At 40.4% G+C, this 22245-nt stretch overlaps 1 protein-coding gene across 9 annotated transcripts in view; it reads left to right on the top strand.

Moving 5' to 3' along the window:
* The window catches only part of BTRC (beta-transducin repeat containing E3 ubiquitin protein ligase), a 115667-nt gene that overhangs the window by 47291 nt on the left and 46131 nt on the right, over positions 1–22245 (top strand). For 8 of the 9 annotated variants that reach the window (XM_036385981.1, XM_036385977.1, XM_036385983.2 and 5 more), the window contains 2 exons: positions 1202–1279; positions 13716–13805. In XM_036385981.1, coding sequence (XP_036241874.1) covers positions 1202–1279; positions 13716–13805 — 168 coding nt within the window. The remainder of the gene's footprint in view (positions 1–1201; positions 1280–13715; positions 13806–22245) is intronic. The other variant, XM_054515642.1, reaches the window with a different exon arrangement.

Genomic DNA, 22245 nt, shown 5'->3' with positions numbered 1-22245 from the left:
AGAGCCATGCTCAGCAAAGGACAGGTTATTTGGGAGACAGAAGCAGAATGCAAACTACTACTGTAATAGACGCGGTCCTGAGCTTGTCTGCAAGTACCCTTTTCCTGGCAGAGCTCTCCCTAGGCAGTTTTTCTGCATCTCTTTAAAACCTGTTTAGTTGTTCACTACTGAATGTGTGGGAATGTGGCCTAAGGCTATGAATACTGTGGTGATCAAACTTATTTTAGATGTGTGTGTGGGATTCCCCCAAAGCTGGCTGTCATTTCTCCACGAGTGCAGTGGCTGAACCTGTGCAAAGGAAAGCTGTCTTCCAGAGTAGCTGACTTTGGCAGTGAGGTCAGGATTCTCCCCACTGTATCCAGCAGTTTTTAACCAAACATTTGCAAGACTATTCATGTCCTGATACAACTATAGTTTGTCTTTAAACCAAGCAATATTTGGTTTTAATCATGACAGTAGCATGACAAAAGTTTCCTGGTTGTATTTTTAACTCATGCTGGAAAAGCCCTTACATTTCTTGTCTACATCCTTTGTCTGACTGATCTTTTTTTTGAAGGTGGCAGCTTACATTTTGGAGAATCAGTCTTTCTAGAAATGGCACATCTATGTGGAGTCAGGCAGCAGGAGAGAAAAACACAGCTGTATTATCATACACTACCTACACAATATTTGGGGGTGTTTTTGGAAGGATTCCCTGACAACCTCTTTCACAAGAATTTAGCTCCACCATAATTTCTCTACTATTTTAGGCAGTCAGGCAGTCAGTGCAATTAGTAATTGTTAGGCAGATTAAAAACATAGAGGCACAGAGGACAGCAGTTGCACCCATTAACAACCTTTGTTTTCAACAGGTTCCACTCTTTTAAATGGTTATTCTGGGGTGTTCAGGAGCACCAGTGTTGCCATGCTGATTCAACCACCATTGCAGCTTTTGGAGGTGGCTGTTCTTGGTAGTTTCAGAAAAAATCCCTAAAGCACGAGCTTCTTCAATAGATACCTGCACAGTATTGCATTGTTGTGTTGAGGAGGAGAAATTCTTTCTCTGCCATAACAAGCTGTTTGGCATAAAAGTACAAGTTAGCCTCCAGTATGTGTATATGTAAAATGCTACAGCCTGTGTAGGAAAAATATTCTGTTTCTTTTCTCCTCACAGGGTAATATTAGGGATAAGAACTGAATTAAAGCTTACTTTCTTTCACAGAATTCCTCTGAGAGAGAAGACTGTAATAATGATGAGCCCCCTAGGAAGATCATTCCTGAGAAGAATTCACTTAGACAGGTATGTGATCAGTCTCTTTAAAAATGCGATAAAACTTTCTAGCTATTTGAATCCTTAAATGCTTCTGGAAGCTCAAGTCTGGCTTGTGCTCATGGAAATCTTTTATTTTCTTCTTTGAAGTCTGAGCAAGTCACATTGTACCCAGGATAATCAGACACAGAGATTTAGCTTTCAGGGGAGTTTGATGACTCTGAAGAAATCTATGCTTCAGTATAGTTCAGTCAACTGTGACTTTAGTTTTACCTTTCTCCAGTTGGTGTTCATCAAGACCTCTTCAGCCTTTTCTTCTGTAATTGTTTCTGTCTTGTTTGTAGTATATTTTGCTTTGCCTCAGATCAAGACTCTCCAAATGTTGTACAACAATTAAACTTTTTATTGCCCTTGAAGGTGAATTTTCTTGGAGATGATATCCAATTTAATAACCTGAAAAGTGACCTGGTCTTGTTTCTTTTACATTCACATAAATTACTAATGGGTAAAAAGGAGAAAGGATGGTTTACTAAAACAATATTTCTTTGTCCTTTATATATAGTAAAGCAAATTCCTTACCAATTCAAAATAATTCCTTTTTTTAATCCTTGTGGCCAACAAAGGGAGGCTGAAATGTGCTTTCTGGGAAATTTAAGTTCGGTTTAGTGATTTCTGATCCATTTTCACTTTGGTCTTTCTCCCCACTGCAACCTTCAGGCAGCAGAAGCAAAATTATGTCCATGCCTTAGCTGCCTGAGGTTGCTGCCTGGTGTATCAGAGTGAAACCATTGGTGAATGTGACTTAAGTGAATACCCCAGGCTATACATTGCAAGAGCTGAGGAGCTGTTGCATTTCCTTCTGCGTCTCAGCCACAGGAGCAGCAGCCTCAGGCAGAGGAATAAGATGGCACAATCCTGCCCCACATCAGCCATTTCCAGAAGTGGGTCATAGTAAAGGAAGACGTATCTTTTTGATACAGTGCACTAGTGCTTAGAGCTGTTTGGTTTGTGTGGTTGGTTTGAGGGGTTTTTTGTATTTTGATAGGAGTGTTTGATTTTGTGGGAGGAGGTGTCATGTGAAGGACTACATACACGTGACTAAGACAGGTCCATCTAACAGATGTAGTGCATATAAGTCTTTTAGACATGAGGCAATATGCTGGCATAATGGCTGAGGTCCCATTTATGGCTGAGAAGGATTACCTTGCAGAATTGATTAAATATGTTAGCTGAAACAAACTGTTTCTGGCATTCAACAACAAGCAAGAGCTGGAGGAAGAGGGCAAACCTACTAAGTCTCTACTGTGTATCCCCAGGAGAGGAAACAAGGTCCCCAGCGTGCCAGAAAATGGGGGGGTTTATCTTAGAGTAATATTATCCATGGCAAGCCATCAGGTTCAGCAAGAAGAGGTATATGATTCTTCTTCAAAACAAGATTCATAGTAAGAGATGTTAATTAAAAAGGATCATGAATTACTTATTTTGTGTGTCTTCTCATCACACAGAGTCCTTCCTCGTAATTATTGACTGAGGAAACAGATATTTGCAAACTGTATTATACAGATGAGGAAGGTACAGTTTCTTGAACTGGGTTTCCATTTTGTTATATCTCAATCTGCAGAGGTATTCTTCGTGTCACAGGAAAGCTGTCTTTTCCCTCAGGCCCACAATTCATCATAATCAAGTAGATACCAGGAATACAACTGAAAAACCACTTGTAGTGTCCCAAGATTTCATACTGGAAAAAATTCAATAGGCATTGTTTATGTTGAAGATGGTTAGCTGTTTTGCGCAGTATTGTAGAGACGTCGTGTCAATCTCCATCTTTGTGCCCAGTCCTTACAGTGAAAGATGCAGGACAAAATCCTTGGGTCTTCTATTGCCATTGTGTTGAGAACAGTCTTTGTAAATAAATTCAAGATGTAGTCTTAGTCTTAAAGCAAGTGCCCTCTTGTCTAGATCATAGGAGGTGTTTGGCAATGATTTTTTGCCTGTTATGGAGGGAATTCTGGTTCTTTACATGGACAGAAATAAAGCTGTCTGAGCATTTTGAAAGCTCAGATTGTTCCTCCTCTCCATTAGCAATGGACAGGAGCAGTGGGAGTTTTCTGGGGCTCTCATTCCAGAAGTCAGACGCATTTAGCCACATGCCTAAATACTCACAATCAATGAGTAATGCTTACTGGAAAGATCTGGATCTCCTATAGGAAGGGATGCAGAGTGACTGCTATGTCTTACATATATCCACGCTTTGTAGAACCAACAAAATGTGACCTGCAAATGCTGTCAAAGCAATAATACACAAAAAATGCCTTCCATTTTACTGAAAAGATGCTAACTTGGTAAATATTATGCGAACAGTTTCGTATTTTTTGTTCCTCCTGTGAGACTCCCTTAATATTTCATTATTGGGGAACATGGACCTACATGCACAGAGAAATCGAGTGTATGGGGATAGAAGAGGAGTCTGTTTATTTAAATGGTCTTTCCAGTGGATGTATCCTCATATTTAGTACTTTTTGATTAGTCTTAGAAAATTAATGAGATGCATCAGACCACTTCAGGGTAAGTACTATATCTTGACATGTCCAGCTGCTAACAAGTTTAAGTAAAGGTGGGCTTCCTTTTCTTGCCTTGTTTGCAGTGCTGTTATGCAGCCTTAGCCAGAACATTTTCTCAGGTGGGTTTGTGGATCAGACATACCAGAAGGTGGAGGTGTTAAGTGTAATGCTTACTTACACATCTGAAGTTGTGTGCAGGAGCTGAAGACACCCATTGCTCACTGCTGTGGAACTCTTAGTAAGAGAAATATCATTTTGCTGTTGATTAAAATGGTTTATGGAGGTGGGTGTCTTCAGAAGTCTCAACAAGTGGGGCAGTGTCCTTGAATTGCTGGAAGTGGAAGGCACGGGCACCATTGGGTGCATGTGAGGGCAGCGAGGGAGAAAAGACATGGAGATTAGCACTGGGAAACTGAAGAAGGCAATGAACTTGACACTGTTTGCTGGAACAGTGAAAAGATCTAAGCTATGACAGACTTTGGAATATGGATGCAGACGTTCAGTTTTTGTTGAGTGCTTGATCTGACAAAATTAAATTTTGAAAGGATAAACTGAAAATCATAGTATGAAAACAGACCAGAAAAAAACAATGACAAGTGGCAAAAGTTTTTGGCAACTTTATTTAAGCTAACAAACGAATTTTCACACTGCAAAGTTATAAATTAATTTTAATAGGCTGATCCAGATGGTCCATTTGGAAAATGGATAGCTTGATCTGTTGAAAATTAAACTAAATTTATCTCTCTCATACTTCAAACTGAAGTAAGCGTGAGAAGAGTGCCCATTAAGTCCAGCTCATACAGATGGACCGGCAGGTCACACATGGGACTAATCTGATTCATTTTAAAAATAAATGCATGAGTTATTGAATCAGGTTCCTGTTTCAAGCCCTGCATGTGAGCGTGTGTGTGTGCTGCCCTTTCAAAGGGACTCGCAAATGCTTCAGTGCATTTTTAACCTGTGTGTTTCCATTTTAATTCAACTTCCTTGCCAAAAAACATAATTAGTTTTCAGTGCCTATCATTTAGTGTTAGACCCAAACACTAGATTGATTAGGTCAGCCATTTGTTATTTTAAGGGCTATGTCTCCATCCTTCATTTATGAAGAACATGAGCTCAATAGTCTTGGGGAGAGAGCCGGCCTTTAGAAACAGGGAAGAGGAAGCTCTCTAGGGGCCCCTCTAGCCTTTTAGCTTCTGGGTGTTTTTAACAGAGCCATGAATGCAGATTTGTAAATTTATTGCAGTGCCATCTGGTTTTTTTGCAGGAACCGTATTATTGTTGGCTCATATCTGTCTATTGTGGTGGTCACTCCCCAGGAGCTTGCCCTCATAGTCCTAAGGAAAGTGATGAATAGTGGGGGTCAACATGAATAGGTCACAGGGCAGCTGTCCAGGGCTGCCCTGAACTTGATTACCCTACTGGTTTTTAAAGAAGACGGGCACAATGCTGGTTGTTTAAAACCCTCCCTCCCTTCTCTTCACTGCAGCAATAATGAAGTGCCTTTTGCTGCTGTGGTTCATCTGTGGGCGAAGGTGCCTTGTGGGGAAAAGCTGGCAGCAGCAAGGCTGCCACAGTGTACCTCCTGCAAACCTCACATTGGACTCTGCTGTCTTTCTGCAAGCTTCCAGATGGAAGTCCGGGGGAAAAAAATCCCTGTCTGTTACCCCATTCAGACAAGCCCCTTAGCATTTTCAAGAATTCTCCCTCTTATGGTTTTGGCACAGAATATTACCTCAATTCACTCTTATACACTTGAGATAATTTTCTAAAATTACATGTAGCACCTAAAACATGCTTTGGGCACTATTTCAAAGTTAAAATAGGCACAGTCTGATCTCAAGAGTTTAAAACCAGTACTCAAGAAAACCGTGAGAAGCAGAAAGTGGCTGAAGAAGGTAGAGCAAAGGGAAAACAAGAGGTAGCAATTGTTAGTGGTTTACTTTCAGTTGGCAGCTTTATCCCACTGCTTAGGGCTCCTCTCGGTGTGTATTTCTCCGCTGCAAAAGTGTTTCTGCCATGCAAGATTGAAGCCCTCTTCTTGAATGATGAGGAAAGTTGCATGGTGTGGAGGAAGAGAGGGTCCTTCATCTCCCTCCGTCTCTTTGGGGAAGATGCTGCACTTCAGATGTGCCTTGTGTCGGAGAGCTATCTGAGGCAGGGCAGTCCTAGTCTATAAAGTTACCCTGGTTACCTCATTTTTTACACAACGCGTGGTAATAAGGAGTTGCTGATTGAAAAGCCCCCTGAAATTGCCAGAAGTACACCCTTAGCCTTACTTGCCAGATTATTCTTTCTTTTTAGTTTTTTTTGGTGTTTTTTTTTTCTGCTTATTATTCTCTAATAACAACAACAACAACAACAAAATAATTTCCATTCCTTTGTGACACCTAGTGTGTGTTACAGAGCTGGCCAAAGCGGGATGTGCTGGAGTCTAAGTTACAATGGGAATGCTGCCTTGTGGCGGAAAGGCCACTGGGCTCTTTCAGCATTAGTGCTAATAGGAATCTGTCACCCCGCCGCATTGCTGCATTCCTCTGTAATTGAGTAAATTGCGAGTGTTGTCTGCTCCCCCCTGCCCTTTGTGTCCATGTCCACTTACCATCCGAAGAACGTGGGCAGTGATAAATAAAGCGCTGAACAGGGCTCCCAGCTCTTTGAAAGCAGCATGTTGCCAGCCCCCTAGTTATATTTCTTTAAGTGTTTATGTTTTTCTGTATTCTTTCTCTTGTGTGGCTGGAACCCTGGGGATCCAAAGCCATGAGAGAGGCCAAGAAGCTAACAAAAGTAGCTGTCCCCTTGTTAGCTTGTTCCTTTCTTCTTTAAAAAACAAGATGAAAACCATCTGGCTCAGGGCATTACATTTTCCTCCCCCATGCACCTCTATAGATTAAGAGTTTCACCTGCAGTGAGGGTTTACATTGATTAGGGAGGGAGCAGTAATTCAAGCCTCCATCCACTTCAGTGGTACTTTGCAGTCTTTAAAGGTGCTGACCCATTGAGTTAAACTGTCAAGGGAGGATAAAAAAGGATCTTCATCCCAGGAGGTAACAGCTGCCAGGTTTTCAACACCTTGCACGCTGCTGGAAAAATGTCACAAATTGTCAATGGAAAGAAAAATCACTTGGCTGCCATCTTCCCTTAATGATACGCCTTATAAAATGAAAGATTTAAGGGTTTAAAAATCAGCAAGTAGCTGTTAGGGGTAAAAAAAAGTCCTGGGGGGTTTTGAACAATGGGCCCAACAAGATGTATCTTGAAAGAATGAGAATAATGCATCCAAGTTAGAACAACCGGGTCTGATTGGGATGGCCATGGTTATGTCTGCACAGTGGGACAAGAGGGAAGTGAAAGGAGCAGCACAGAGGTCTAACATTACCGTGCCTGTATTAAAAAAAAAGTAGGAAAAGTAGTCTGATTCATAAGCCAGTGAACTGCGAGAAGACATACTGTATTTCTGCTCTTCTGAGGACAATTTGTTTTCCAGCAGCTACCAGATGGCTAAATACCACATTTTCTTTTTCTTTTTTTCCCCTCCTTCTTTTCTTTAACAAGAGATCTAGTTTGCCTTGCTCTTTGTTTTTGTTTGTTTTAATGCTTTTACATAGCTGAACAGCCCTGTGGTGTTGGGCATTGTGGCATACTCCTTTTTGTGTTTCTCCCCCTTGTGCACTGATGGATGGGTTTAAAAAAATCTTCAGCTTTAATGTAATTTCAGGTAACAAGCATATTGGACTAAAGCTTTTTGTTTGCATTGTCTTGAGGTTTTTTGTTTTAAGGGCCTTTTTTTTCCATGCTTGTTTTAGGTAAGTCATTTTAATTGTACTGGGTAATTAGAAGGTACACACAGCCAAGGGAGCTTTGTTATGGTAATTGCTCAAGAAAACCCACTCCCCAACTGCCATTGCCGTGTGTTAAGACACGTCTTCCCTCTAGTGGCAGTATTAAGGACTCTGGCTTTCACAGTCAGCAAGGTGTAATTGCAATATGACAAACTGTGCTTTAGGGAAAATCCTGTAAATGATCTAGTTTTTTGTTTGGCTAGCCGTTATTTTGTCTTATGACTTTCTGTGGAGACTATCCTTCCCAAGGCTGGGCTAGGGATAACAAAAATTTCATCTTAAGAAAATAGTCGAGGTGGATCCTGGGTAATGTCTTACAGCTTGACTTAATTCTAGTCTTCTTTTTAATTACCTCTTTATAAAAACGTTTTTAAATTTGTTAAGATTACTTAATTCTTTCAAAAGAAGCACCTCGTTTGAAATAAATAAATAAATTGCATTTATTTTAAATAGTCCATGTGAAAGACCTTTAAAGGGTAATTAATACAAGTCTCCTAAGACTCTAAATAAGATGAAAGCGATCTTTCCAAATCTGCTGAGTGATTTGTTTATATAACTTCCCACTTCTGCTGAATTCTTCAGAGCCTAATAACTTTTTTTTCTAACCATTTGGCAATTTGTGCTTAGCTACAAAAGCCCTTGTTCAAAAAGAACAGTTTAATAATCTTTTCCCTGAAAATGGCTTGAAGGGAGGGTATGGGTTTTGTCTTTTTGCTGTGTTTTTATTAGTGTTATCTTTCTCTGATAAATCATGTAATTACTAACTATTGGGGGGGAAATCTTATTGAACTCCTGGGTTGCAGCTTCTATTAAAAAGCAGAGCTTTGTTCAGGGACTGGGGATTCTTGGAATGAATGGCCAAAGAAATGGATTTCAGTTGGTAGAAAAGCTGCACATACATGGAGTTCTGCCTGGGGTTCGAGGCTTCAGGCTGGTGCTCAGTGTTCATCCAGAGCTGCAAAGACAAGAGCAGAAATGTTTATGTGTTTGTGTCAAAGAGCAGGATCATACTTTCTTTAAAAATAAAAATGTAACCAAAGACACTTACGGAATGAGATCAGATACAGCTCTATCTTTAGTGAATCATAGTCTAGTGCCTCTGTGGCATTTTAAGCCTTTGGCTGAGAGTGAATACAGCTTTGTGGTTCCCCTGCTTCTGACATCATTTGGTGCTCCCATATATTTGTAGGTTTCTTTTTTTTCTTTCATTAGAGCTTGTTTGGCTATAGGGCTGCTTAACACTCTTCTCAAACGGCTTTTGCAAGGTTAAAGAAATGCAGCTTGGTAACAAGTTTGTGTCATTTTAAATATATACCTTCTAGTAAATAAGGAGGAGTCTTGCAATCAATCCCTTTTAGTGTGTTATATGTTTCACCTGACAACTAAACCCTCTATTGATTAACCATTACTTTGTTAGATAATCTTGTGTCATTGAAGCCACTGTAAAAATTAAACTCTTTAAAATGTTTTACCCTAGCAGCAGTGTGAAAATTGAAAACTTGTTCAGAATTACAGCCAGCTTCCACAAAGAGGGTAGTTTTCAACAAACTGGTTTATGTTTGCATGCTTTATATGCAATATAAAAACATATTAAAGCACTCCAACGCAAAGCTATCTGCCTGTAGCGTTGAACCAGGCTACCATTTCAGAATACTTTTCCTTGATGAAGAAACCTCTTATTTTGATGAAAGGTGAGGAGAAACTTGAACAGTTTTGGAGCAGATTAGATGAGATATGTAAAAGGGTCAAGCTTTAAAGGCATACTTGAGAAATATCCTTCTCTAAGGCTTAGTTTTGGCTTTGATTTTCCTGCTTTTCTTCCAGGTGAGTCAGTGTTCCCATGGGCATTGGAACAAATGGAAGGAGGTACTCTTATGCTGCTCTGTAGCATTAGACACCATCAAATGTTTCACCTAACATGAAGTGCTCTGCATTATTACTTGATGATATGACATTAATTCTGCTTTCAGAATTCACTGACCTGTTCACAATAACGATTGGCGTACGAGCAATATCAGTGAAACCAAATCTCCGTGTCCAGCAGCCATTTTGTGTCTCTCAGTAGCCAGTAACTGCTGCCTGCAAAAAGCATTTGGAGACTACCAAAAAGCATTTGGAGACTACCATGTAGTACTGCCTTGACAGTATATTCTCCAAGCTTCTTACGACCTGGCCTCATGAGCCAGATGCAACTTCTTTGTAACATTGGCAGTACATTTCTGTTGAGACCTGTCAAGTCGAGTGACATTACCTCTTTTTCCTCTGGACTTTATGAGAGAACTAGGTTTGCTGTGTTTTGCTTTCAACTCTTTAAAACATACTGTAGAACATGTGTGAGAATCTTCTTTGCCCTCTTTATTCATGCCACAAGGCTAATAAGGCATTCTTCTGTGAGAATTTGAAAATAAGAAGAATGTTGTAACTTTGAAAAAATAGTATTGTATGTCAAACTGAAGAGTACTTTATGTTTTATTCTCAAATATGCATCCTGATGTGTTGAATCCACAATATATACTCTTCTTAATTTTCCCTTTTTCCCTTTTACTTCTACTGAGAAACAAAGAGCTGCTGAAGGACTAAATGGTCATCTGGTAATTTGGGACATACATAAATCCTTACGTAATAAAATTACTGTGTAAAAGTTGGCTCTTACTGTAAAAGCATGTTCTTCTCTTCTTCTATGGTTGAAAAGGTTGGGAAGGAGGAGGAAGGAGGAGTTCCTTGGCATGTTCTCAAAGGGCAGAGGTGTACTGATAGCATGAGAATGCCCAGATCAATCAGACCCAGAGTCAGCTCATCCACTGCCAACTCCAGCACTGTCAGTGGAAAGTGCTGGAGTTGAGTGGGAGGAAGGAAGTCTGGCCTCTTTTGGTGCCCCATTGCCCTCCTGTCCCTGCAGCATCTACTGCTGTTGCACTAGGGATGTCTGGAAGATACCTAGATACCTGTGCTGAATATCTGTGGAGCTGCTGTCCATGAGTTCGTTTAGTCCCTTTTTCCACTTCTGATGATGTTTCTCTGCACAATGTCCTGGGGCAGGAAACACCAGAAGTTCACTGCCAACTGTGTGAAGAAGCGTTTCATTTTATCCTCTTTAAATTTATGCTATACTAGTTCTGTCAAATGTCAGTAGTCCTGGTATTGTGGGATTTGACAAACAAGTTATGCTGGAAGTTTAGTTGGTACTGTTCAGTTGGTACTGTTACTGGAAATGTAATGTGTGGGTGAAAGTAATCAAAACTAAGCAATTCACTAGAATAATTATTTGTATTTGCATTCTGACATGTATGTAAGTTTTGAATAGTGCACAGTGCACTTCTTTCATTCTCAGAAAATGCTGATGTCTCTAGGTTTAGTATTTAGTATTTCACATTTTGTGTTTGGATTGTCTGCTCTTTCCCATCTGTAAATGTGGAGAAAGCCTGTTGTAAGCCCAGCTTTTAAAAAGCTGGCATGCAACCAAGGTTTGTGCATACCTGTCTTGGGAGGAAAAAGACTGACAAGATTTGAGTTCATGGTTCAGTTCACAGAGCCACAGACTTCTTGTTGCTTTCAGTAAATGTTTATGTGGCTGAGCTTTTGATCTGCAAAGTGGAGTTAGTAGTAGCTTTCCTCAATCAGGGCTTCTCATAAAACTTACAGTGTGTAACAGACAAGTTGTGCAGAAATACTGCATATGGAATTCTAGGAGTTAAATTGCAAGTGAAAAAAATCAGATTTACAATAAATGGGTTAAATTACACAAATGTGAAAACTGAACAAAGAATCTTACCAACTCTTCATGGCTTTTCCCCTTCGCAATCTGGTTGAATTTAACTAATACCATGCCTGTAAAATGAAGTTTGCATGGTATTGTCTGAATGTCAGTGTAAAGCAGATGGTATCAACTTTTTGTCTATCAGTTGGGGTGCTATATCTAAGCCCCAGTTTATAGCAGTCTATACCATTCTGATCTTTCTTTTGAGGAGAAAGTTTTATGCATACCGGGGTGATGGTTTTATGATGTTGGCAAATATTTGCAAGAGGCAATCAGACTTCTGTTTGCTTGTGGCCTAATCCAGTTTGAATCTGAGCCTCTCCTGCTGAAAGATGCACTTTGTTCATCTGCACAGCACCTTGAAAGAATTCATGTGTTTGAATTTTTGAGTTTCTCCTTCTGGGTCTAGAGACAGAAATTGCTTGCTGGCTGCCAGTCAAAGCAGATATCAATGTTGTGACATGTGAGGAGAACTGCTGGAGCCAGAATATTTTGCATTCCTGTCTGTCACTGGTTGTTTTCTGGTTAGAGAGCTAGCTGAGAAATAAAACATGAATGCTAAAGCAATGGAGAAGATAGGGCTTCTGTGCTCTCTTTTGTTTCTGTTTCATGGTGAACTTTAAAGGGGCTCTGTAAATAGAGTGTAAAGGACTGATTTCCTTAATTTCTCCAAGAATGTTTGTACTGTGCTGGTCCACTACAGATCCACCAAAGCCAGTATACTGATTTCCCATGGTGTGCAGTAAGGAATGTTTCATGAGGATCATAAGAACTTAGGTGATGTTATAAACTGATTGTGAACACTCAGTGCCCATCAGTTGGTGCTTACCTGAGCTGGGGGCTGTTGGGAACACTGGCTTTGTGGACACATCTCCTATTGCTCGATGTAAATCCCTTTTAATCTCTTTGCATCCTTGCCTCTGACATCCTTTGCCATGTGCCCCTCTCCCAGTTTTTGTTGCTGCTGACAGCATTTTGCACAGAGTCAGGCCTCTGGCAGAGGGGCAATAGAGGGAGATTGTTTTTTGTTTCTTGGCACTGAGGGAATCTGGCTCTGGTGATGGAGCTTTAGGGCAGAGGGAGAAGTTTAGGAGCCCTTATCATGCCAGTGTTGTCCACAGGTTTTGTAACCTATAGCAGGTTTGGGGTTGAAGTCATTTCAAATCAAGCAAATGGAAATCGTAGCAAGCCCTAAAAAAAACCATCTCCAGAGATTGCCAGTGAGTATTACAGGGAGATAACTGACAGGCAGCTCACTACAAGTCTTTGTGCATCCTCCCATAAAGGCAATCTTAAAATATAATGAATGTTAGTATGCTTTACTTAGTGCTCTTGAAAATGTCTTTGTAACAAGTTTAATTTCATTATTTTTCAGCATCTTTCTTGAGGTTTCCCCACACAACTTTTTGAGGTGGCAGCATCTTCTCTGTGGTCTGCTTTCTATTCTTGAAACAAATTAAGTTGGTGCTTGCTTTTGAGCTGCCATTTTTGCATGGGAGCATTTTTCTGTAAGTGGTGGCTGGTGTATTAATCCCATACTGAAGGTCTTAGATGCAAAGGTGCTGGGGGTGAGGAGAAGAGCCTCAGTTAGAAGCTTTTGAGTTCTTCAGGCATACTAGTTAAAACAGCCAAGTAAACCAAATTATTTTAAGCCCACTTTGTAAGTATTTTTCATACACTTCCCTCAAAAGAGTGAGAGACCACGAGTGATGTGCTCTGCAAAGACTCTGAAGAGTCTGCAGCCCCAACTGGGGGTCACTTGGGCAGGACAGCGTTAAAGAAAAAAAGACATTCTACTTTGAAAAAATTTTGAAAGCTTTACGTAAGTGAGAAGATTAAATACAGCAATGAAATGTTGTCTGCATTTGCTCCCTTCTGATTATAACCTTCCTTGTGTCCTGTGTATTTTACATTTTACATTCTGATGAAGTCAGATATTTATTCACATTTGATGTACTCTCTGATAACCAGTGTGTAGAAATCACCTTGCTTTAATTATTCCATTATGCAGCATTTTGTGAAAGAACGAAAATTGAGATGAGATTTTTTTCCCATTTTCAAAGGAACAGAGAAGAAAAATCTTTGTATTTCCGTACTGTAAAATTGTACATGGCTTCTCAGAGAACATGCATGCCCTGAACATAGACTTTTGCTATAAACTAGTTTATTTTGGTTTGAAACATTTACATCTTAGAAAAAGGAAATGTTGTAGAGTCATAGAGTTAGTGTAGGTTCCTGTGCCAAAAATGTGGTGCCTGAAAGAAAATTGTGTTCTTCTATGCATAACCATTTTAATCTTTCTGCAGACCTACAACAGCTGTGCCAGACTGTGCTTAAACCAGGAAACAGTATGTCTAGGAAGCACTGCTATGAAGACTGAAAATTGTGTGGCCAAAGTAAGTAAGAGAATGGCTTTGGTTTTGAGGGATTCTTAGCAAATTGTTTATTGTTAGTCAACGAAAAGTCCTTGTTAAATATTACGCTTAGGAAAAAATATTTAAACAAAGAGTAAGTATTTTGGGTAGGCTTTTCTGTCCTTCAGTGTAGGATTCTGTTTTGCTGTTTTTCTCTGCTGGAAATGATTACTTGAGTCCTGAGCTATGTGGGATTGAAGGGTTCATTCTGCCATACAAGTAATAGGCTTTTCCAGTGGGATGACCTATGCCAGCCATGTAATTAGCTGTGGCAACTTCAAATGACAAATGTCCAGATATATATTAGAAATACTGCATGAGAGCTCTGTGTATCATGGTTCCCTTTCTTAGCTACCAGAAGGGAGGTGCAAAAAGACTTTTCAATTTAAATACAGTGAACACTGTACTTAAAGGAAAGGGGCAAGGGAGATATTGCAGTCAGACTGGTAAGAAAATGAATTTATTAGCCTGTCACAGAAAAGTAATTTCTTGACAATTAAGGTAGATGTGATTGGAAAAGATGAGGTGCCATTAGCTGCCCTCTTTTCTTAGAATTCGGCATAACTAGAGTAAAAATGTACAGCTTGGTCTGTTTATGAATGGAGGACATTTGAACCATGATGATGTGTGGAAAGGCTGCATGAAAGATGCGTTTAGTCTTGTGTAAGCTTTGTATTTCCACTGAAAGGAAGTTCAGAATGGGCATGCAGGACAGATCGGTGCATGCAGCCATCTGTTACTGAAACCAGCTGGCATTTTGTGGCTCCTCTGTCACCACAAACCTGACCACTCAAAAGCCTGTTTTCTCTTTCAGTTATTATTCCTTGATCATCTTGAAGTCCATTTCTTTCATACTTTGATTGGTTGTTAAAGGTGCCTTGTCCCTTCAGGGGCCACTTTTGTACTGACCTTTAAGATAATTTCCCAGCTAAATCTTTGCTGAGGTCTTGCTGGTGAAATTTGGATGTCCCATTTCTTTTGACTCTTGTCAGGGAATTGGCTACCATAGAAGTTTGTAATGATGGTTGCAGGTGGCTTAGCTCTCATAAACTGTGCTTGACATGCCAGTTACCTTCCAGTGGAGAAGCACTTCTGAGAGAAGCTACCAGTCCTGCTACAAAGTTTGATACCGGCACTTCCCTTCTTAACGTGACTGCTCTTGCACACTTCCTAAGGTGCTTTATGATACAGACTAGGTGAAACTCTTTAAGCAGAGCAACTCTGGCTGAGTTGTCTCATCATAGAGCATTGTTCCAGTGCCATAAAGCAGCTCACAGCAAGCTCAGGGAGTAAACCCATTCAACCCCATCTGCTCTACAGTGTCCTGTTTGACCTGATTGTCTCACTAAGGAGCAAGGGTGTGCAAGAAGTACTGCCAATTTAGGTGGTGCCTCTTTTAAATAAAAGCACATACTTTAACAACTTCATGTCCTTACTAATAAGCTCTCCCAAAGTTATGTTTTCAGCAGGTTTGTGGTGAGAGGTGTGGAGGTGTGGGTAAGATTCAAGGCAGGAACAGCAAAACTTGTTTCATGCTGTTGAGGATGAATTTGAGACATCATCCTGGAGATAAAAAAGTGTATGTTTTTGAAGTATCATGTCTCTATATGCTGTAGGGCAGTATATGTGTATATATACTCTTGGACAGTCTGCCATCATATAGGTATGGAAAACCATATATAAACATACATATATGTATGCATACATACATGCACATACATGTGTACATATATATATATATTTCTGTAAAAAAGCATAAGGACTTTTCTGGGGGTATAATTCCTCTATTACTTGCTTGCCTGGCTGTTGTACTCCTTTCCTTTGCCTTCCTATCTACAAACCAAATGAAGTTGCTTCTAAGAAAGCTTGTCTTTCAAATTCCAGAAGTTTCAAAGCATTTATAAATCCAGCTATCTAAATGCAGATGGTTCAGTGATGGCATAGGCAAATGGCACAACTCTTAAATGTTCCCTAGGTGAAGGGCTTAAATGGGATTTAGGGAGTCCAGAGGCTTTCTCCCACCACATGCACACAGCGAGTTTTATCCTCCATGACTGATGTATTTTCTAGCCTCGGACTTTAAAATGTTTTGTCAGGGAGGTGAATACTGGAAGGTGCTGCAGTTTTCATTATCTGCAGCAATTTTCCAAATGTAGGGGGTTCAATTTTTTTTTTAACATTCAGTGAAACACAGGAAGGGTTACTTTGAAAATCTTTATTTTTTCTGATTCTGCAGTGCAGTATCAGCCTTGACTGGGATCCACTGTCTGCAATATCAGCTGCTTGTCAGATGTGTCAGTCAGTCTGCAAGATACAATTTTTCTGAAACTAAATTTCTGATTCTGCACCTATTTTCAGAAAAGATAATTGTGCTCTTTTAAGACTGTATTAATGGCATTTGCTGATGGTGTGCTTGACATTTCTAAAAGTTTGTTCAAAGTTTGTTCATGAAATGCAGTTCCTTTGCGCTCACACGTATCAATATTGAGGTGTCTTCTCTCAGACTGGAGCATTGCCCATTTATTAAACTCTCTTGTGAACAAGTGCTTCTGTGTAGGACATCCAGTGTAGACTACCAACCTAACAACTGGCATTTTCCTAAAATAGAGGGGGGAAAAAACAGATACACATATTCAGGTGTGGAAAGCAGCATAGGGCCACAGTATTTTGATCAGTCAAGGAAGTTTGTGTTTGTTAGGAAGCCTTGTCTGTCTGGTTTGGTGTACAGTGTCATGCTGACTCTGCAGCCAGGTGCTCAGAGCCTTTTGCAAAACTATGAATTAACTGTTTTTATTCAGACATTTTAAAATAAAGCTAGAATATAATATTTTGGTGAATCTTTGTGTCTTGTTCTTAGGCCTTCTTTTCTGGTATTTGTCCTCTGAAACTCCATTGATAGGACTTGGACCTGTTTGGGTAAAAACAAACAAGGAGCATTAGAAATTGTTTCAAGTGTGTGCATGTTTTGACTGAATAGCTGGGATCTTAAATTAAAAATTATACATTGTGATGCATAGATTTCATATGTGTGATCTGTGACATCATTTCTCTTGCATGTGCCAGAGTTTTTCTGTTATTTTTTGGCATCTTTTTGCCCATTGCCTTTGAGCGGTCAACAAATCTGATGTATATTCAAGCTAATGTCTTTTAAAAGGAAATGCAATCTCTAATTGTGTTTTTTCATGTGTGTACACACACAGGCATATATATAGAAACTCCTTCTTATTGTTTCTTTAGATACCAAAAAATCTCTGCAAGAGGGTTTCTTTTAATGATACTACTGGTGTGCAACCACAAGTGGACAACTTCCTCAGGAATTGGTGCTAGGTGCTTAAATAAGGTAGAAATGTAGCATGAACCTGGGCTCCAAGGACAGGGTGTTTGATTTTAATGAGGCTTATTGAAATCTGGCCAAATGAGCATCTGTTCCTATTGTTTGTTCCATATTTTGTAAGCCAGTATCTTCAGGCAGATAATGGTGCTTCATCCTCAATTAGAGAGGGACATAGTTAAAAGTCCCCTGGCATCTGGTATGTCACTAGGATTCTTTTGATGCTCCTGGGTGTGCAAACAAGTTTCTCTTCCGTTCTGGACCCAGGAAGTCTTTCTGTAGTGGCCTTCACACTTTCTGTTTGATGTGTGGTGAGGGATGCTCTGGTGTGTCTCCAGTCTCCTTGGCTGAGTATTTGCTTGGATGGATTGTATACAGTTCTGTTTTTAAACAGAGGTCTTGCCTTTTCACACCTTTATGTGGTGTGTTAGGTCTGAGTTCTGCTGTTTGCTTCAAGTTTGTTAGATTTTGCATCACCCTGGATCCTAGAAATACCCTTTTGATTCCAAGTGCTCTTTCCTTTCCCAACGGGAGATTGTATAGCTGATCTCAGAGCTCTGCAGTCAATACCCATTTCCTCCATTCATTAGATAGGTCTTACTGTTTGTTAACTCCTGCAGTTGGTTCCAGTTCATCTGTATCTCCTATACAAAGGAGTGTTCTCAGTTTCATTTTGCACTTTGAATTCTTTCCTACTTGTGCCAGAGACAGGCACCCTGTGACATCCCTGCAAGAGACAGCACTGATGAGACACCTTCAAAATGGCATACAGCATCTCCAGGTTTCTACTTAGTTCTGGACCCAGCAGCAGCAGCTGGGAGAGGTTCTCTCCCTCTACCATGATCTAAGTAAAATTGGAAGAAGAAAAATATAGTCATGCATACCACCCTTGAAAAATCAGACTTTTGTTTCAGACCAAGCACTGCTTGCTACTCACATAACTGGTCCTACCAGTGATAACTGGTCTTGCTTTTTAAGGTCCTGGCAAACTAAGGGACTTCTCAGGGTCTTTTAAGCATTTTCTGTCTTTCAGGGAATCTTTGCTGTTCATCATACTTCTAAAGGTGGGACAGAGCTCTAGTGTGCTTAATTCTGGTAACACAGAACAGGCCTTGGCACTTCCAGCATACTATGTGAAATTTCCTTTCAAAGATGCATCTTATTATTTAGCTGTAGCTACACATTTACATTCAAGGGTGATTCAGCTAAAGCAAGGAGTGGTGGAAGTAGCTGGTAATTGAAATCTTTTTTCCTTTGTCAGTTCTTTCTGCATCACTACTTTTGAATTTTTAGAACAAACATTGTCTGCACAATAATAACATTAAGTCTGGAATTTTTATATGAATTTAAAGGAGCAGCCACAAGCACTCTTTAATAAAGAAGCGTTTAGGGTTCCAGGCTGGATGTTCCAGTTGGCAGTAGGACAAATTGATCTGAAGATGTCCCTCTTGTACTCTCAAGTCCCTTTATGTCACAGATTGATGGCTCTTTTTTTCCAGAGTGTGTGTCTGCATTTACTTTGCATGAATAGCACTACCAGCTCAGAGTTCTGCTGTGATATACCACTGAGTCTGTGCATCTTCAGATAATGCAGTTTTCTAGTGCTTTTGAAGGCTTTCCAGTCCCTGAGATTGAAATGATAGCAATTTAATCATGAACAAATATTATTCGACTAGCAACCTTCAGTTTTGAGATATTTCTTCTGCTGTTTAATAAGAAGATATGTTAAGAATAAGAAGCTTCTGTGTAATGATGCAGAGGGACTGTCAGTGGATGTGCTTCCAGCCCCAAAGCCCTCAATAAAGTGTCCTCTACTGTGTCTTGGATATACCTTTCTCTGGGAGAGACAGCAGTCTGAGGTTGTTGCAAACTGGATAAACACCACCTCAGCCACTGGCTGATAGAGATGTAAGCATGTCATTTTACCCTTCTGTTGGAGGTGTTCTCTCTGTAATGAGAATTGTGTGAATGGCAGGCATTGCAGGGACGTTGCTGGAAGTACTTAACATGCAAAAGGTGCTTTGAAAGGGAATTCTCAGGCAGAAGAAATAGAAAATGGCATTGGAGTTTTATCTAAAAGCTTTGCCCTAATGATGATTTTCCTGTCACAAATACGACTACTTTTATCTTCCTTGCTAGTTAATCTATCTTTTTTTAGGTCAAGACAACCTTTATGCTTTAGCTTTATCTTGGTCTAATAACCTCTTTGCAAATGATGGAGAAAGAAATGTGATATTCCTGCTCCCCCCACTCCACCCCACCATACACATTCTCCAGATTTTGATAGACTTGTTTTATTTATTTCCAAAATTATATCCGCAGGAAACAAGCTGTTTAAATTCAGATTATGCTGAAGCAAAATGGTCCTGGTATGAGAAGCAACGTGCTGTTTTATGAGCGCAGAGTCCCTTTTCTCATAACTGATTGATAGTAAATATTTTCCTGAAGAATTATTGCCAACCATGAACAGTGCAACTGTTTCACTTTTTTTTCTGTGCTACTTGCTGTACCAGCCATTGTCTGTAATTAAGATCTACAATTCACAATGCAGACGTTTGCACTTCCTCTGGGTCTGAGCTATTTATAAGGCATTTCAGCTGTTCAGAGTTTCTTTTGAGTGTTAAACTATGTGTAAACAGGCTTCTTTAGTCTTCAGTTACGCAAACATTGTGGAGTGGCTGTCATTTCTGCTTCTCTTACCACCCAAAATGACTTTGCATGTCAATGAAACCACAAATTAAAAAAGGATTACACTTGGGGTTTTTTTAAATGCAACAGAGACTTTGAAGAAATAGCAATATAAAAGCTAACTCATACATTGCTTTGTAGCTGAGGGTCTCTTAAGCATATTATGGAGATCAGTTCTCCAAGCTCTGCAGTAAGGATGGTCAGGCAGGGGATAGGCAAAATCTTGATATGAAGAATCATTTTCAAAGTTTGGCCAACTCAATGGAGATGTTTCTACACTTTGGACCCCATGATTTGGAATCTTGATAGAGCAAATTGCATTACATTTCAGATTGAGTTCAATAAATACTGGAAGGTCCCTCCACAGATCATCTCATGTTTGAGGGGTGTCAAGGAAGAGTTTTCTTGTGGTGATGACAGTCAAGCTGGAGCAGGTTATTTGTGGAAGGTCTGCAGCCTCCATCCTTGGAGTTTTAAAAGACCAGGCTAAATGAAGCCGTGAGTTCCTTGATCTGACCTCATACAGCACCCTGCTTTGAGCAAGAGGCTGAGCTGGAGAACTCCAGGGGTCTCTTCTAAGTGAAACTATGTTGGAATCCTCTCAGTGTACAGACAGTGAAGATGTAATGGAAGTCTTGTAAAATGTAGAACTTGACCTGGCATCCTTAGTCAGAATTCCTCTGCGACAATATTAAGTGTAGGATCACGTGCTGTTGTTCCTTGCTGTGTGTTTGCTGGTTTGGTGATGGGTACTCTGCATAAAGAATTACAGCCTTGAGGTCTTCATTCCAGATCATCACATCAAGCTTGTAAGAAGTGTTGGCCAGGATAAGTGGCCAACAAAACACAACCAAACTGGACTTGCATTTACAAAGTACTTTAGGATCCTTCAAGCTGGAAATATGAAACAATTTGGGATCCAAGTCATCTGTGGCTTTGGTGATAAATGGTGGCAGACATGGGAAGCATTGCTTTTTAAGAGTGCTGCAGTGACAGGACCCTCAGATGGTACAGAATGCATGACATTAGATGTATTTTTAGTATTTTTCAAATACAAGAATTAAAAAAGTTGTTTGAAAATATGCCCAATTCTTCTGCTAAAGCTTGTGGTTTGAAATGCTGTAATAGCAGTTTCCTAGTGTAGCCCACTGCAGGGAAGCCACTGATGTGGCCAAGTATCACATTTCAGAAGGCTGAGTGAGTTCTGAGTTCAGCCTAGCAAGAGAGCACCCAAAAATGAGGCTGTTTTTGTAGCCTCAGGGGGACTAAGGTGGGGTGGGCTCCAACATCTTTGCTGTTGGGAGCGGGCAGAGGAGGGAGGCGGCGAGGAGCGGGTTCATGGCGAGGCGCGCACTGCAGCACTGCCCAGTGGTGCATGCCGGATCACCCGCACGCAGAGATCACATGGCTCCTCCAAAAGTCAAACGATCAATTCGCCTCGTTTTGGCTCTGTACTTAATGCACAAACAGTGCGATCTGCAGGGCTGTAATTGCATTGTTAGGGCCAAGGAACAAGCCTGTGCCTTTTCAGCAGACAGCTGGCAGGGAAAGAGGCATGTTGTTAGGAAAGAGAGAGGCAAGGCAAATAAAATTACTGCTAACGCTCAGAGATCGGCAGGAGTCCTACTTGCCTAATCTTACCGGTGGGAGCAAGCGGCTGTTGTAATCCAATTATAGCAGCATAAGCAATTTGTTAGACACTCCGCATAATGTAACAATTTCCCAATAAACTCTGACTTGTAATAACGTCGGCAAGAGCCCACATAAATCTGCCCGAATGGTGGGGGCTGGAGTGTTCGGCTGGGGGCTTGTAATTTGTGCCATCAGCACGTTTTGTGGAGTGTGGTGTGGTGCAGTCTTTCAGTGCAGGAATTTTAAGAGGAAAAGCGTGGCACGCCCCTCCAAGAGAACACCATTAGCAAGGGTCAAAAGAGATGCCAAACAAAGCTGGGAGGTAGCTTTTCTAGGAGGGAGGAAAAATCAAACCCCAAACGCACGGCCCTAGCTGATGAGGATTTAAAAATATTAAAAAGCAGTAATGGAAATTGTAGCATTTTAAATTACATCAGAGGGAGGAGGGGGAACTAGAATTACATCTGGTTTGGAGCAGGGGGGAGGAGAATACCCTTCTTCATATATAAGCCATTTAAATATTAAAAAAGAAGCTCAAATCTTGAAAGGGATGCTCTGTGCTTACAAGACAGAGAAACCACAGATCCTGTCCCAAGCAATTCATAATCGACAAAGGAAAAAATTAAACCTTTTCTACTATCCAGTTACTCTCCCGTTGTCTTTCTTGCAGCTCCTAGCTGGCTTCATGCATATTGGCACAGCATCTTGATGATGCATCTGAGAGATAAAACGTAGGTCTAGAACCATTCACTTTGAGCGTACCCCAGTGAA

This window comes from Molothrus ater, chromosome 8, assembly GCF_012460135.2.
Source record: "Molothrus ater isolate BHLD 08-10-18 breed brown headed cowbird chromosome 8, BPBGC_Mater_1.1, whole genome shotgun sequence".
Lineage (NCBI taxonomy): Eukaryota > Metazoa > Chordata > Aves > Passeriformes > Icteridae > Molothrus > Molothrus ater.
Note: the sequence above shows the minus strand (reverse complement) of the source record. Positions and strands in the feature narration are given on the sequence as shown.